Source organism: Pelodiscus sinensis, chromosome 3, assembly GCF_052426305.1.
Source record: "Pelodiscus sinensis isolate ZL-2025 chromosome 3, ASM5242630v1, whole genome shotgun sequence".
Lineage (NCBI taxonomy): Eukaryota > Metazoa > Chordata > Testudines > Trionychidae > Pelodiscus > Pelodiscus sinensis.
This window is the reverse complement of record NC_143054.1, coordinates 114,633,234-114,650,776: the sequence shown is the minus strand read 5'-3', so window position 1 is coordinate 114,650,776 and position 17,543 is coordinate 114,633,234. Positions and strand designations below refer to the sequence as shown.

The 17,543-nt window shown below is 43.2% G+C and overlaps 1 protein-coding gene across 4 annotated transcripts in view; it reads left to right on the top strand.

The window, feature by feature from the left end:
* SERAC1 (serine active site containing 1) overlaps positions 1–8,413 on the top strand; it is a 41,945-nt gene extending 33,532 nt beyond the window's left edge. For 2 of the 4 annotated variants that reach the window (XM_075924528.2, XM_075924529.2), the window contains 5 exons: positions 253–353; positions 3,240–3,337; positions 3,822–4,004; positions 5,305–5,448; positions 7,321–8,413. In XM_075924528.2, coding sequence (XP_075780643.2) covers positions 253–353; positions 3,240–3,337; positions 3,822–4,004; positions 5,305–5,448; positions 7,321–7,457 — 663 coding nt within the window. In that variant the 3' untranslated portion in view covers positions 7,458–8,413. The remainder of the gene's footprint in view (positions 1–252; positions 354–3,239; positions 3,338–3,821; positions 4,005–5,304; positions 5,449–7,320) is intronic. The other 2 variants (XM_075924525.2, XM_075924527.2) reach the window with 1 other exon arrangement.
* The last annotated feature ends 9,130 nt before the right edge of the window (positions 8,414–17,543 follow it).

Below are 17,543 nucleotides of genomic sequence, written 5' to 3'. Positions count from 1 at the left end.
TAAACTTCTGAAAGAATAACCATAATGTTATGTTTAAAGTTATGAATATTTTGGAGTTATGAACAACCTACATTCCTACGGTATTTGTAATTCTTTGGTTTTATTGTATCATTTTGGGGTTTTTTAAATTTTTCTTCAAATTAACTATCAATCTTACAGAAGTTTGCTGATCTTAATTTTGGTGTTTGAGAACCAACAGGTGAAGTGCAAATTCAAGTATATTCTTTTGTTTTGATTTTATATTTAATTTAGACGTGGCTAGCCTCAGACTGTCCTTCTCTTAGAATTATATCTGTGGAATATGATACCCACCTGAGTGACTGGAAAACAAAGTGCCCTATTGAGGACCACAGGTAACAAATGAAGTGCATGTAATGACATATAGGATCCAATAGTCAAGAGCGGGTGATCTTTTTATCTGTCATGGGCTTTTGTGGAGGAGACTTGGGTTTGGAGAAACATCTTACCACCTGTTCCTCAGCTACAGTGTGCACACTTGATTTCCCTACCTTCTGGGTCGGTGCTTGTGATGTCTCTAAGTCAGGGGTAGGAAGACTTTTTGGTCCGAGAGCCTCATTTGAGTATGGAAATTGTGTGGCAGGCCAGGGAGCAGGGCAAGCTCCTGATCCCATCCCCAGTGGGAGCACTGGGCAGGAAGAGCAGGGCAAGTCTCCAACCCCACTACCTGGTTGGAGTGCTGGTGCAGAGCAAGCCCCTGACCAGGGTTCCCTGTAAGATGAGCTCTTGGGCAGCCGCCCAGGAGAGATTCAGACACTGGCAAGCTAATTAGAAGAGTGCCCATGGACTCCCACAGCTGGCAGCATGTGTTTCTATTGGTGGTGCACATCTGCACTTGCCTTGATGCACACAACAAAATTTATTCTGCACCCAGGTGGAAAAAAATTCAAAGGAACATTGCCCTGACCCCATTTCCTGGTGTGAGTGCCAGGAAGAGCCAACAAGCTCCTGACTCCACCCCCCCCTCCCCCACCCTGCTCGAGGGGGACAGTGGAGCTCGAGGGCTGGATTACAAGTTCTAACAGGACAGACATAGCCTGCAGGCCATAGTTTGCCCACCCCTGCTTTAAGTTATTGTAGTTCATTCAGCTTTGCATTAAGGAAAACTGTGTTTAGAGACTGACCTGAAGAGATTCCTTGTGGAGTGGAGGATTTCTTAATTTCAGACAAACAATTATGCAAATATACAACTAAAGTTTTCACATTAAGACTTTATATGCCTGGTTGGCCTAGAGATAATTTTTAGTCAAGAATTCTACATCTCCAAAAAGAGAGCGATGTAGGTCTGTGGCAGATAAAATGTAGCAGCTGTTTTGCTATAAACTGTATTACAATAAAGCTCTTTTGGACAGCAAGTAAAGGAAACCACGTTCAACTGAAAATCAAATTTGTATTTGTCAAGACATTTTTGCCAAAAGTGTTGTGGGTTCTTTATTGGCCACAAGTGACAAGGATTTCTGCATGTGTCTCATTTGAGCAACAGCACCAACTCAACATGGTTTTCTAAAAGAAAAAATAGTATCCCAGACTAGGGGTATGTTCCAAAGCCCATTGTCAATAGGAGTCTCTTCATTGACTTTAATGGGTTTTGGATGTGGTCCTAAATCTTAATCCTACAAATTTTTATGCAAGAGCTCAACTTGAAGCAGGTGAATATAATCCCAAAGATATAACTCTTGTGCATAAAATTAAATGTTTGCAGAATCAGGACTCAAGAGGCTTATGTTACATAGTAGAGGAAAATGTTTATCACAGTATAGAAAATTAGGGGGCACGATTCTGGTTTTCTCTCTCCACTCCTTGCTCCTTCTGTTTCTTGGTATTGAGCAGATTGATGCAATTAGGACACACATATAATCCACTATATTAGGAAAACTATAACAATCTTGCCTCCTTCTTTGAGAGCAGTAGAAAAAACAATGCTGTTTAATAACAGCAAAAATATGTGTAGACAGGTGCCTCTGAGCTAGAGTTTATTCATATGGCCAGTTAAAGTTATGGAAGTGGAAAAGGATTAGAAAAAGGAAAAACATATATTTCTCAATTCTTCTTACAATAATTTCTGTACTCAGAATAAAATGTGTTCAAAAAGATCACCTGGGTGCACAGTATTTGATCATTTTGCAGTTCCATATGAAAAGGAAAGGTATGAAGTAGGATTTCTAAAGAGTATAAAGAAAGATGTAGCACTAGACTTACAAGCTTTGCATTACTATTCATAGGTATTCTAGCTGACATTTAAAAGTGAACTTATAATGCTGTCATTTAAAGTGTCATGGACCAATGGGACAATATTTAGAGTCCCCATGGAGCTGTGAAATCCCATTTGCTATTTTGGCCTTGATTCTGAAAAGAAGCAAATCTCTGCAGCTGACTTGAAGATTTAGATCCTTTGAAAATATACCTTTGAATCTCTTTTCATATGTACTAGAGCAGAATTATCTTTAACATCCATTTTGAGGATTATATAAGGCTTTTTAAATGTGACTTTTATTTAGATCTTTGCACTGTAGTATCCTGATTTTTCTGCTGCTTATTTAATTTCCTGAGTTCTTAACTTGTCCTTTGCTTATCTACATGCAACTCTGCTTCTACTATGAGGAGGGAACCCCAGGAGGTTGAGAGTCAGTAGAACTAACTCTGTAGCTGTTCTGCTACAGAGTGGTTGACCTTGGGCTTTTACCTTTTCTGTACCTGAACTCCATTTTCAAAATGGAGAAAATTAGGCCTTACCATTCTTTTAACAGAGATTATTTGCTATAAAGTGTATTAGAAGAATTATTAATATTTATTTTTTAGAAATTATAGGTAGATCTCAGATTCTTTATTCAAAGCCAAGGTTTCAACGTTAGCATGATCAGCATGTGGCCCTACACTTGAAAGACAGTTAGGCAAAGTATTTGCTTGTCAGACATGTTTGGTTCAAGAGAGAATAAAGTTCTTTATATGCTGATGAAAAATGTGTGTGTATGTAAACCAAGCTGTTTAAAATCCCAAAGCATAATGAGTAGTTAAGAGTTAAAATCAAAACTAAAGAACAACTCCTGCTCTTCTTGAAAATGTTCTTTATCTCTGAGTTTTTGTTCCTAATGAGCCTGTCCCACAAGGTGTTTAGTATCGTCAGTTCTCAGTGAGGATCGTAATAGCTGTGTTCATAACTACCTAATTCCCTTTTCATAAAAAACTCCACTCATGTTTGCCCCTCTCTTTCTCCACTGCAGGAAATCTATTGCTTATAGGAGCAATGAGCTTCTCAATAAGCTTAGAGCTGCTGGTATTGGAGACAGACCTCTGATATGGTTATCACATAGCATGGGGGGTAAGTATTTGCCTATGATTTGCAAATCACATATGTATTATCTACCATTATGCTTTAAAAGGGAGTAGCTAACTTAGCCTGAACTACAACATTTCAGATAAAAGTTTGCAAAAAGTGGTCTGAAAATATAAAACTGATGTTTAGTTTATTGCACTGCATGAATATTTTATTAATTAACTATATTGTTATCTCTTTGTACTATGTTGGGGAAGAGTACAAACTGAGTAACTGGAAAGGTCTTGTAATTGGGAACCTGTAGACTAAATTGTCCCTCTGTTGGATCTATAGTGAACATTGCTGGCAGTGTTTATAGGAAACCAAGTAAGTTTTGAGCATTGGATTGGACACTACATTTTTCAAACTAGAAAAGTAGACCTAATTAGCTGAGGAAAGAGTATGATTGGCTGATTTATATGTATTGTAATATGAACATTATTCTCACAGTAGTTTAGTTCTCTGCATAAATTCATATTTGTGTCATCAGGTCTTCTAGTCAAAAAAATGTTGGTGGATGCTTCCAAGAACCCAGAAATGGATAAAATTGTAAACAACACCCAAGGAATCATATTTTATAGTGTACCTCACCATGGCTCCCAGCTGGCTGAATACTCAATGAGTGCTAGGTATCTTCTCTTTCCTTCTGTGGAGGTTAAGGAACTCAGCACAGGTACATGCATTTTGTAACCACTTAATACAGCAATGTATCTGTTTATGATTTCTTCTGAAAACAGCAAAACTCTTTCATTATTTTAAGGTTGTCTGATAAATTGACAGAATAGATACTGTATGCATTTAAGAAGTGAGTCTTTTCCCATAAAACCTTATGCTCAAATAAATCCTCAGTCTTTAAGGTGCCACAGGACTGATTTCTCGTTGTTTTTGCTGTATTTAACTGTAGAAGTAGAAAAAACTATGGTCAAGTTTTAGAAGAGAAGTCTCTGTTCAGAAATGTAATAGTGCAGTATGTGACCTGTCAAAGGGTGGGACTCACCATTACGGCACCTCCTGCTGGTAGCTCTGGGGAATTAGTCCTTCATCAACAGGGAAGCCTCTTCTGGTGCGCCACGCTCTTGCTCTGGACCCGCGTCAGTCCCAGACCGCGTTGTCCTCTTGGGAACACTGCCTTCTGGCAGTGTTCACTCCAGTGGCCTTTAGTCTCCCTTCCTGGGGTTATCAGCAGGCCTTCATCTAGCTACTGCCACTGTTGCCAAGTGCAGCCTTAAACTAACCCCTCACTTCAGGGGCAAGCCACAGTCCTTTCATGCCACACAATGGTGGCTAGACATGGTGCAAAGGAAAAGCTGGGGGGTCCCAGGCCCACCAACTACTCAGGGTCCCGACCCAGAGACCCTCTGGCAGGAGCCTTGTCGTGCCGTCCTGTACTCCTTTCTAGTTTCCTGAGTCACTTCCCCTGTGACCCTTTGCATTGTTTTGGCCCTTGAAGCAAGGCCTGCAGACTGGCAGGTATCAAGCTGGAGGCTCTCTCTCTAGCACACCCCTCCCAGCACTGCTCTCCAGAAGGTGCTTCCTTGGGATCCAGGTCCTGCACCTTCCCTGGTCAGAGCCTCTCACTTGCTCTGCTGGGCAGCTCCTTATATACAGGGCTGCCCCAGCAAGCCACAACCTGATTGGCTACTATAAAGCCTCTCTCTAACTGGCCAGGGCTGTGCACAAGCTCCCTCCAGCCTGTCTTAACCCCTTCTGGCCAGTGTGGGGCAGTCACCCCACTGCATAACTCTTCTGTATTTTTTTGTAATCAAATCCCAGGCCATGTAGAATTAAACTACAAAATTAGCATTGCATATTCTTGGTTATCATCATACCCCTGAAAACAGAGTCTTGTGATAGATGTGTGGCTGTTTTTACTGGAATTATAATTTTGCCAAAGCATTTCTTATAAGATGAACTATTGCAGATATGAGTTGACACACGTTACACAATATTCAGTATTTATTTTTCTCCTTCAGATTCTCCTGCCCTTAAAGAGCTGAACGATGATTTTGTTTCATTTGCCAAGGATAAGAAATTTCCAGTGTTGAGTTTTGCAGAAACCTTACCAACACATATAGGCAGCATGATAAAACTGCATGTGGTACCTGTGGAATCATCAAGTATGTCAACAAGCTATTTACCTTTTCTTACATATTGCTATAGGAAGATACGCAATGAAGATACTATAATATCTGGAAAAAAATAAGCAGGGGATATTATATGAAAAACTATTGATACATTTAAACCATTAACCCCGCATTTCTCAAACTGTGGGTCCCGACCCCCCAGTGGGGGGGGTCGTGAGCAACTTAGAGGGGGGGTTGCAATATTACAAAGTTTGAAAACCCCTGCATTAACCTTTTGTTTAAACTTCTGGCCAGATTTTGACCTTGGATACATTTACTCCTGCAGGAATTCTGTGCCAAAAAATTAAAACTTCTGCACACAATATTTGCAAATTCTGCATATTTTATTTGTCAAAATAACACAATATAATCATGTCAGTTTCAATTATTTTGATAATTTATTTCAAAATATCTGTCAGCAAGTATTTCTATAACAACACAGATTAAAAAAAAAACAGATTCTGGTAATTTTCTTTTATAAGTAGATTCCTTACTAGGCATATTAATACCGAACTTTGTGTCGTTCATTTAAATACAATACAGAACTGTATTTCCTACACCACTCAGTAGTGCAAAGGCGTTGGGGAGTCAGGCGTAACAGAGGAGAAGGAGGGAGCCTACAAATGAATGTGGAGGGTGTTGGGTGTGCTTGGGAGTCTTTTTTGGGGGGGAGGGTTGTTAGAGAATTTGGAAGCCTCCCTTGAAGACCATGGCTGACTCCAAGTCTCTCCCATTCAGACAGACACACCTGCCCCTATCCTTGCAACCCCCATTCCCTGGCTCTCAGTCCCCCCTCTACTGTGACCAGGCTCTATGTTGTCACTTCATTAGCTCCTCAGCCCATGATCCACTCTGCCCCCTCCATGAGCCACTCATTTTGAACCCCAATCTGTGACCTTCCAGCAGCCCTCTATGCCCTACTCTGTCTTAACCAAGCTCTGCGCCGGGGGTGCTGTGATGAATTTCTACTCCTGAGGGAATTCTCTAGCCCATGTTAACATATGCACATAGAATTAGAATAAAAGATTCAGCATAACCTTATTTAGAACTTTTACTAAAGCTATGAGGCTTAGCTATCAGAAATACCTAAATAGCATGATTATGCTAATTTAACTTAATTTGCTGGGAGTAGAGCACCTATAGTGTACCCTTCAGTGGTGGCGTTTTTTTCCCTTTTCTGGAGAAACTCTTTATACTGTATTCCAAGTTAAAGTTTGAATCTATGCTGGATTGTGCACCAAAGTCACAGTTTTTAATAAGAGTTTATTTAATTATGGAGAAGTTGAATTATGAGTAAAAACTTTCTGCAGTCTTTTAGACTTTTTCAAACTGTAGATACTTTGACGTTAGTAGGGCCAGGATTTAACCCAATGACAAAAACTCCCATTGAGCTGAATAGTTAGGATTTCAATCTTTGACATTAAATGATGTGTTCAGTAAGGAATGTGTATGGTTGTAATCCTCTTCTTATACTATTATTTACTTCTTGAGTAAACTGGCTGCTGGTGACTAAATCGGAAAAGGAAAATTATAGTGGAAGGAAGAAGTTTTCTAAAGCTCTGATCCTGCAAAGGGATCCATATGGGCAGACACCTGTTTGTGGAATCCCACTGAAGTCAGTGGAACTCTGCATAAGTCTAAGGATGTGTCCAAATGGATTCCTTTAGAATCAGTCTAAATGTGCCTCTGCTTATGCAATGTATCAGCACTGTGTATTCATAGTGCTTTCAGTTCATTTAAAAACAACCTAGTGTAAGGCAACATGAATAAATAACTGCTATGGATGGGTTGTTTTGGCATGACTTCAATTGCTAATGCAAGTGCTTTTTCTTAATCTACACTATTTCATTTTTTTCCTTCCCCCAGATTTAGGCATAGGAGACCTAATTCCAGTGGAGGTTAATCATCTGAATACTTGCAAGCCAAAGAAGAAAGATACTTTCCTTTACCAACGTACTCTAAAATTTATTCAAGATGCTTTAGCAAGAGAACTTGGAAGCTGAGTCCTTACCATCCTTGCTTGCTTCTCTCTGCCATTTGGTGTAATGCAACAATCTTTCCACTAAAACTGTTGGGAGGCCTCCTGAACCACAGACACAATATTAATAAAAAAAAAATCACCTGTCCAAGTGGCTTTGAATACATCTTCTGCTTGGAAATCTACATTGTCTGTGTCTGAAATACATTCAAAATATATACAGACTCAACCACAGCTCCAGAAATCTTGCAATAAAAGGTGAAAATCTGCTGTGATTTACTTTGACTTCTTGTCTACGTGTATGTAATTCCTCTGAGTTGCCCAGTAGGCAATGATGTTGCAGTGGAGGAAAAGCTTCAGATATCCTGCAGCTACTTTTCTAGAGCACCATAGATGAGCTATGAAGAGTGTCCCCTGTAAACTTCTTAGCCAAGAAAAATTGCTGTGATTATGACATGAATGTACGTATGGGACAAAAGTGCTACATTAGTGGACTAAAAACAATAAACGCAGATGATGCTCTGTTTCTATAACATAGGGAAACAAGTGGTTGTCTCAGAGTATGCATGTGCTTGCGAGTTTGAAACAAATGAATGATTCTGGATACTGTTTTGATTTAGGAGCTAGTTGGATTAGGTTTATGCTGCTTGCCTTTCTGTTTGAGAGGCCCAGACATTCTTCTGGTTGAGTTCACTTATTACCTGTGGGACATCAGTTGATAACAAATGTAGGAAAGAGAGTGCTGTGTGAGAAATAGAGTATCACCTACTCTGTTGATCTCTGGTATGGGATCTTGTGTAAAGAAAACAGAGGCAGTTTAATCTAGTTTTAAGCAAAAAGATAAATTCTTGTACTGTTCCATTTTAATTCCATCTGTTTTTGGGCTTCAAGATCATAGAAAAAGAGCCATAGTATGTCTCTGGCCTAGTTCTCTGCTCTGTCACACATAAGACCTGTGTAAGAGACCTTTCTGTCGGCAGAGGCATGTAGATTAGGTTTGTAGGCAAAGGTAAATGAAGCCGCGATTTAAATGATCGCGGCTTCATTTACATTTACATGGCTGCCGCGCTGAGCCGACAAACAGCTGATCAACTGTTTGTCGGCTCGCCGCTAGTCTGGACGTTCCCCCTGTCGACATCAAAGCCCTTTGTCGGCAGCCCCGTTATTCCTCGTGGAATGAGGTTTACCGGGGCTGCCGACAAAGGGCTTTGATGTCGACAGGGGGAACGTCCAGACTAGCGGCGAGCCGACAAACAGCTGATCAGCTGTTTGTCGGCTCAGCGCGGCAGCCATGTAAATGTAAATAAAGCCGTGATCATTTAAATTGCGGCTTCATTTACCTTTGCTGAATAAACAAATCTACATGCCTCTGCCGACAGAGGCATGTAGTGTAGACGTTCCCTAAGAGTGCTGAAACAGGCAGCGGTGCAGAAGGATATAGCACTGCATATGATGGCACCTATCCCTCTTATGCACTCATCAAATATTAAAGTTTCTTCTGCTCCCAGATCTCCTCTGCTCAGTGATGCCTGCTCGCTGATACCAATGGCATCGGACCAACCAGAATCTCCTTTTGCTCCACCTGTTTCAAGCAATAAGCAGGATAATGTGGAGGAGATAGTTTTCTCATCTGAACACTCCTCCCCAGAAGGCACAGAAACTCTTTATAGCCCTAGGGAACAGAGTACTAGAGAGCAACACAGACGACCACCAGGATCTACTTGCTCCCTAACAGGATATGTGGATACCAGCCTTACAGTCATACAACTATCGAATCTTCAGGGGCTTACTGATTGCCTGTTCTGCCTTCCTGTTTTTCCCTTTGATATTTTCATAACCTCTGCTTCTTGTTTCCTACCCCACCTTTCCCTGCCCCCCTATTTATTTTGGGACTGCACATGCTAAACTCAAAGCTCCGGTCATCTGAAGAAGTGGGCTGTGCCCATGAAAGCTCATGATACCGTCTACATGTTTTGTTAGTCTATGAAGCGCTACCAGACCAGTTTTTGTTTTTTAAGTCATACAAGAGACAGCATGTTTCAATGACAGAAGACCATACTACAATCAAAGACAAAGGCACAGACAACAGAGATGTCACCCTACCCAATTTCAGGCTTCCAAGTCCCAAGCACTACCAAACAAGATGCAATTTTGTATAGTTGGTCACGCATCTGACTGGCCTTCTCCTAACTGCCAGCACCAATGGACTGAGCAATCTTTGGTCATCGGCTTTGACCATTTTTACCATAGTTGGGCCTCAGTCCTCAGAGACCACTGGGCTTTAGATATCATTTAAATAGGTTATACCGCCACCTTTACCTCCCTCTGACCTATCCAACCCCCTTGCCTGTCCCTCTGCAGGGACCCTTCTCATGAGCCCCAAGAAGTACATCACTTTCTACAATTAGGCTATGTCTAGACTGCAGGCTTCTTTCAGAAGAACTTTTTTTTGGAAGAGATCATCTAATGAAACTTCTTCTGAAAGAGAGTGCCCATACACAAAAGCGCATTGAAAAAGTGATCTGCTTTTTTGAAAGGTAGCGTCCACAATGAATGGATGCTATCTCGCATTTCAGCTGTGATTACTATGGATGGAGTGGGCACCAGGGCACTTGTGCTTTTTCCTCTTTCTTCTTTCAAAAGAACTTCCTCTTCCCTGTCCACACACGCCTTTTTCTAAAAGAGTTCTTTCGGAAAAGCTTCTTCCTCGTAGAAAAAGGATTACCAATGCTGGAAAAAAACCTTTGTTCTTTTGATTTACTTTTGGAAGAATGCGATTGCAGTGTGGACATAACTCAGGTTTTGTCGGAAAAACGGCCCTTTTTTCTGACAAAACTCTTTAGTGTAGACATAGCCTTATGGGCTACGGAACAAGTTCCAACACAACAAAGAGGGAAGGGATTTTATTCCCATTATTTCCTGACTCAAAAGAAAAATGGAGGTTGGAGATCCCTGTAATATGTAAAAAAATTCAACAAATTTGTCTATACCCACAAATTAAAAATGGTCATTCTCAAGTCTATCATTCCTGCACTGTAAGAGGGGGAATGGTTCTCAGCCTTCAACCTACAAGATGCGTGTTTTCACATTATCATCCATCCTGCCCACAGATAATTCCTATGATTCACAGTAAGACATGATCACTTCCAATAAAGAGTACTACCATTTGGGCTGTTGATGATTCCACGGATCCTTACTAAAATTCTTCTGATGGTAGCTGCTTTTGTATTCCCATACTTAGACAATTGCCTGCTAAAACGCCATACCCTAACAGAAACATTATGCATTATTTAACAAGGTTCTCCCTTGAGCTCAGCTCAATGAAAGGAAATCTACCCTAACTCCAGTACTATGACTGGACTTCACAGGAGTGCACCTGGGCTCAGTGGAAGCCAAAGCAACACTGCTAATGCCCCAAGTCACATCAATAACCTCTCTCATATTGGTGGTTTCTCACAGCCTCTGGGGGTCTGCGTGCACTTGCCAACAACTCTTGGGACATATGGCAGCCACTACTTCTGTTGTAAAACACTACACATGTGATGCTTTCAAGGATGGCTGAGCTTGGCATATATTTCACAAAAGCACAAGTTAAACAAAAGACTCACACTGACCCCAGAGGATCTACATTCAGTACAATGGTGGACAAACCCAATAAAACATTTCCTCAGGCATCCCATTTCAACAGGATCCACCATCCATATAAATCTCAACAAATGCATCTCTGGTGCATGGGAAGCTTCACCTAGACCAACATACAATCCAAGGCAAGTGGTCCTCTGCGGAAACATATTTACATATCAATCAGCTTGAACTATGCATGGATCACAAAGCATGGCTGTGTTTCCTCCCTATTATAGAAGGCAAGATGATAAGGGTACTGGTGGACAGCATTGCATGTATGTTCTATATTAACCAACAGTGTGGAGCATGTTCCCATTCCCTATGCACAGAGGCCTTAAAACTATGGAACTGGTGCATAAAACACATCACTATTACAGCAGCATATATTTTGGGGTCATGATGGTGTACAAATTAAGCAGACAGTTTTCCCTAAGAGCGTGAATGGAAACTGAATGGTAAAATAGCACAGCACATATTTCAGATGTGGAGATCCCCACACACAGACTTGTTCATGACATCAGAGAACAAAAAATGCCCAGAGTTTTGTTCACAAGCAGCACTAGGTACATGATTGCTAGGGCATACTTTCCTCATCAAATAGAATTCTCTCCCCCTATATGCATTCCCTCCAATATGCCTTATCGCCAGAATACTACACAAAGTATGAACCAACAGGGCCAAAATAATACTCCTAGTATTGACATGGCCCAGATAGACATAGTCATGGTTCCCTTCTCGGACATGCATGGTGATTTGCACTCCGTTCACTCTCCCTCACCTATGGAATCTTCTCTCTCCAAGATGATCGTGAAGTCCTCCAGCTGGACCTGGAGAAACTTCACCTGATAGTGTGATTCCTTCATAGCTACACTGCAATGAACTGACCTCCTGAGAACAGGTAAAACAAGTGTTAATAAACAGTAAGAAATACATGAACTACTTACCTACAAAAATGGAAAAGATTCTTCCTGTGGAATCAGAACAAATATCTATACACCAGGCACCACTAGCACTAATCCTAGAATATTTATTATCCCTAAAGAGCTTGCTACAAGCTTGTTTAGAGTTCATCTTGCTGCCATCAACAAGTAGATGGGACTGCCAATATTAATTCATGTGATTACTAAGCAATTTCTCGGAGGCATACAGAACTTATACCTAGATGTCCAAGAACCCACACCAGAATAGGACTTCAATCTAGTGCTCAGCAGGTTAACCAGAGCCCCATTCAAACCCTTAGCTTCATGCTCATTACTTTACCTATCTATGAAATTGGCATTCCTGGTCGCCATTAGATTGGCATAGAGTCTGCAAAATAGGTGAGCTCTCATGGCTAACCCCCCATACACAATATTCTTCTAGTACCACTTAGAACAGATCCTAAGATTTTGCCCAAAAGAGTGTCCCAATTCTGCCTCAACAAACCAATTCACTGACTTAATATTTCAGCTGAAACCACACACTAACACACTGTGTCTTATAGGGATGTTACATTTTGATTAACTAATCAAATAGTTGACGGGATTTCCATCAACTATTCGATTAATTGATAAGGGCACCTCTGCCTTTGTACTGTAGCAAGAGCCCTGCTGGACTCCTGCTACAATCAAAAAGTGGAAGCCCAGCAGGGGGACTGGCCCCATGCTCCCTGCAGTGCCTCAGCTTTTGAAATGGTCAAGAGCCCCAGTGTACATTTCAAAGGCTCAGGCACCGTAGGAAGCGTGGGGCCAGTCTCTGTGGGGCTTCTGCTTTTGAAATGTACAAGAGTCCTGCTGGGGCTCTTGCACGTGTCAAAAGCAGAAATGCAGCAGAAGCGGCACAAGCAGAGACCGCGTCAGTCCCCGCTCGCACCGTTTCCCGCTGTGCCTCTACCTCCCCTGCGTCCTATGGAGGCAGTACTGGGGGGGGGGGGGGGGAGGACTGGCTTTTAAGCCAGGTCCCCCCAGCACCAGCTCCAACTCTCCCACCTTGCTGCCTCTCTCTGATAGAGGCAGTGGGGGAGGAGGGAAACTAGTCACATCACTAGTTGACTATTCAACTAGTTGCTTACATCCCTAGTGCCTTAGCATTTTATCTTGTCAGAATGAAGCCCTTCTGAAAATAACCTTGACTTTTTGTATCAACAATAGAACGATTGACAATCTCTGCCATATTTATGCAAAGATCATCTAAATGCATCTCCAGCTGTACTATTCACTACACAACACTGGAGCCCCTCTGGAGGGGGAGAGGGAAGAGGCAGAGCAGAGGAAGGGAGAGGCGTGACCTGGCGCAGAGAGGATTTGTCTTGGCCCTTCTCCGGGGAGAGGGGAGTTTATGGGGCCAATGCCTCCCCATCCATCTCCCTTCAGCGGTCACCTCTGCCACTTATCTACCTCCATAGAATTCCTACACAATGTACCCCTTCTAGACATCTGCGGGTGGCCACCTGAGTCTCTGGACACACATTTAAGAACTGTTGTATAGTTACTCTCTGTTCAAGCTCAGTCACAAAACTAGGCCTCACTGTACTAGCCTCAGCAATGAACTCAAGTCTGAAGTCCTGTCCATCCTCATGAGGGTACTGCTGTACATTCACTGAAGTGGAGCACCCACAGGGATATCTCTGAACAAGTTACCCACCTTGTGTAGTAACTGAGGCTCTTTGTGATGTAAGTCCCTGTGGGTGCTCCGCTACCTCCCCTCCTTCAGTATACGAACTAAATGCTCCACGATAGAAAAGGAAGTGAAGGAGTGGAAGCATGCACTTGATCGATGAGGCGCCAGCAGTGCTGCAAGACTTCTACTGTACATGCGCATCCTCATCAGAGACTGCTACTGAAAATGTCTGATTGACGGTGACAAGATGCTCCACTACTGAAGTGGAGCATCCATAGGGAGGCACATCTCAAAGAATCTCAGTTACTGCATAAGTTGAATAATCTTTTCTTTGCGTATAATCATGTGGAATGTTTATCATCATGGTTAGAATTAGCTAAAGGCTATGATGACCTGGTTAACAGCCTCAATGAGAGAGAGACATTTTGTAAAAAGGGTAGCTACCTTTCTTAAACCTTTAAATGATTCCAAGTCTCATAGCAGCCTAGTTATAGACTTGATTTAGCAAAGGACCAATACTGAGCTAGTGACCAAGAAATGTTGACATCCACAGCCACAGAATACTCTGATAGGCCATCTGACCCACACTGTCACCCATGCAAATCACCCTAAAAGTCCTAGTTCTTCTTCGAGTAGTGTCCCCGTGGGTGCTCCACTCTAGGTGAAGGGTCGCCCTGAGCCGCAGATCGGAGCTTTGAAAAGCAGTTTCCCCCCTGTTGAGCCACGCATGTTTAGAAGGCGTCTTGAGCCCTTCCCACCCTCTGCAGCACGCGGCTCAACCCCCTCCCTTTCAGTTCCTCTTCAACCGCCCTCGTCAGCGGACGGAGCGAGCAGGAGCTCCCTCTCAGTCTCTCAGACTGTATTTCCATTAGTTAGGTTACCACAGTTTTTCCCCTGTTACTCCAAGTTAGTTTCCCTTGTTTTTTTCTCTTTAAAATAATAACAACAAATTTTTTATATAAGAAGAACAAAACTGACAACAAAATTCCCCCTCGGGGACTAAAACTCGCTTCAGACCGGAGCCCCGGTGAACCGGGGCTCTCTCTCTCTCTTGGCTCCTCAGTTGGAAAAACATATAAACCACACAAAAAGGAAAGGAAAGGACTATAACAACAGTCACAAATAAATAAAAAACTGAAAATACCAACAGTTTAAAGAAATAAGAAGCTCCCGAAATATGTCTGCCTCCTCAGGCTTTAAAAAATGTGAGCAGTGCCGTGAGCCTATGCCGGCTTCTGATGGCCCATACAAAATGTATTCGGTGCTTGGGGGAAACTCACTCACCCCACAGCGGCACACATTGTGCTTCCCTCACGGCGAGAGCTAGAAAGGACAGAGAGCTCCGCCTGAGGATGATTTTGTTTGAAAAGGCTCTGCAGCCTACAGAGCAGGGGGAACCTCAGCATGAAACCCCCCTGCCACCAAAAGCTACAAGGCAGAGAGCCTCACCGTCACGCTCTCTCCCGCCTTCTTCCTCCCCTAAAACCCAGGGAGAGGGGCAAAGAAGTCCGAGGACCCCTGCTAATAAAGCAGAGGGAAAATCCTCGCGTTCAGCACCGGGACCGGTGCGCGCTTCCTCTGAGCTGTCCCGGGAACGCGCTGACAACCCGGGGCGGAAAGAAAAGCCGGCGCCGCTTCAAACTGCGGCGCTGCTTCAAGCCCCGGCACCGCGAAAAACTCCGGCGCCACTTAAAGGAACTTAAAGGCTCAAACCCTCGGCACCGCAGCAGAAGAGACCCCATACACAGCCGGCACCTGCTGCAACTGTAAACCAGATCTCTGCACCGGCGCCGGCATGAGCGAGATGCACCCTCATGAGTCTGCTACAGAGCTCTCTAAGACAGCGTCTGACACTCACAGCAGGCAGCAGCATTCATGCCTCCCTCCCACTGACTGCTCACCTGGGAGATCCTTTGCAAGGCATTCCCCTCCCAGATCTATGTCCCCAGTGTCCCTGCAAGACGCTCCCTTACCGGATGATGACCGTCATACGACATATTCTTCGCGACAAACATCGCCAAGGGGGTCTCGCTCCTACTATCATAGGGCTGGACCACAATAAAGCCCATGGCACCCTTATTGGTCTTACCCACCTCCACCTTACCTACCCCAATGGGGGCCCTGGGATCATTGGGATCCATACAGATGCCGGTCCTCAGTCCACTCCACACCATCTTGAAGGGGTCTGCCTCATCCACAGCCCCTACCTCCTGCAACACACACAGAGGAGGAGGAGGAGGAGGAGGAACGAATTTCGGACAATGAATCTGATATTCAATCAATAAACATCACACACCCAGACGACCTAAGTGCCCAACAGGACGATGCAGTTATACCATCAGATACAGTAGCGATTGACGACCTCAAACAGTTTCAAGAACTATTCAAGCGAGTAGCAACAAGTCAGCATGTCTCCCTACAAGAAGTGCAAAAGAAACAACATCACTTGTTAAAGAACCTGCATCCTACATTGCATGGAAACATATTGGCTACGTCTACATTGGCCCCTTTTCCGAAAGGGGCATGCTAATTTGACAGGTCGTAATAGGGAAATGCGCGGGGGATTTAAATATCCCCCGCGGCATTTAAATAAAAATGTCCGCCGCTTTTTTCCGGCTTTTAGAAAAGCCGGAAAAGAGCGTCTACACTGGCCCCGATCCTCCGGAAAAAAGCCCTTTTCCGGAGATCTTTTATTCCTACTTTGAAGGCTCTGTAGTAGGAATAAGAGATCTCCAGAAAAGGGCTTTTTTCCGGAGGATCGGGGGCAGTGTAGACGCTCTTTTCCAGCTTTTCTAAAAGCCGGAAAAAAGCAGTGGACATTTTTATTTAAATGCCGCGGGGGATATTTAAATCCCCCGCGGATTTCCCTATTACGACCTGTCAAATTAGCATGCCCCTTTCGGAAAAGGGGCCAATGTAGACGTAGCCATTGTGTATCATGGAAACATCTGAGGATCTGTGGAAGACACCCGCATCCATCCAACCGACTAATAAAAAGATTGACAGAAAATACTTCGTTCCACCAAAAGACAACGATTTCCTCTTTACACATCCACAAGCAAACTCCTTAGTGGTTGAATCCGCACAGCAAATAGCCAAGGTACCACAATACAAGAATGGCAATATGGACAAAGACCATAAAAAGCTAGACTTCTTTGGCAAGAAGATATATTCCTCTTCTACCCTACAACTAAGAATATCAAATTATTCTGCCCTCTTAGCGAATCATGACTTTGATAATTATTCGAAGTTGGGAGAACTGATAGCACATCTCCCTGAGTCCAAAAAAGCTATCTTGAAAGCAATAGTCCATGAAGGCCATATGATCACTCGCACTGCTCTCCAAACGGCAATGGACGTCGCTGACACAGCAGCTAGGACTACAGCTACGGCGATAGTCATGCGCAGAACTTCCTGGCTACAGTCATCTGGAGTTCCCCAAGAACTTCAGCCCAAAGTAGAAGACTTACTATTCGATAAGCAAAAATTATTTGCAGCTTCTACAGACGAAATGCTACTCAACAGTAAGAACTCGAAAACCATACTTCGCACATTGGGCATGTACACACCGCCTTTCAAACGCAGACGATACACCCCATATAACACGTACAATCGCTACAGATATGGTCAATACAACCGACCACAGAGACCCTATGAAGACACTAGGCCAAGACAATGATCTCAGAGAAGGCGCCCTAATCAAGGCTGCCCACCAACTGCTCAGTCCTCCAAGCAGCAAATTTGAAGAGGTGGTCGAGGGTCTGCAATACCTCCCTCACGATCTAGCAATAACGCAACATGGCTATCTTTTTACGGCCGTTCCTTCCACAATGGGAATCTATAACATCGGACCGCTGGGTTCTAGACATAATTCAAGTAGGCTACACTA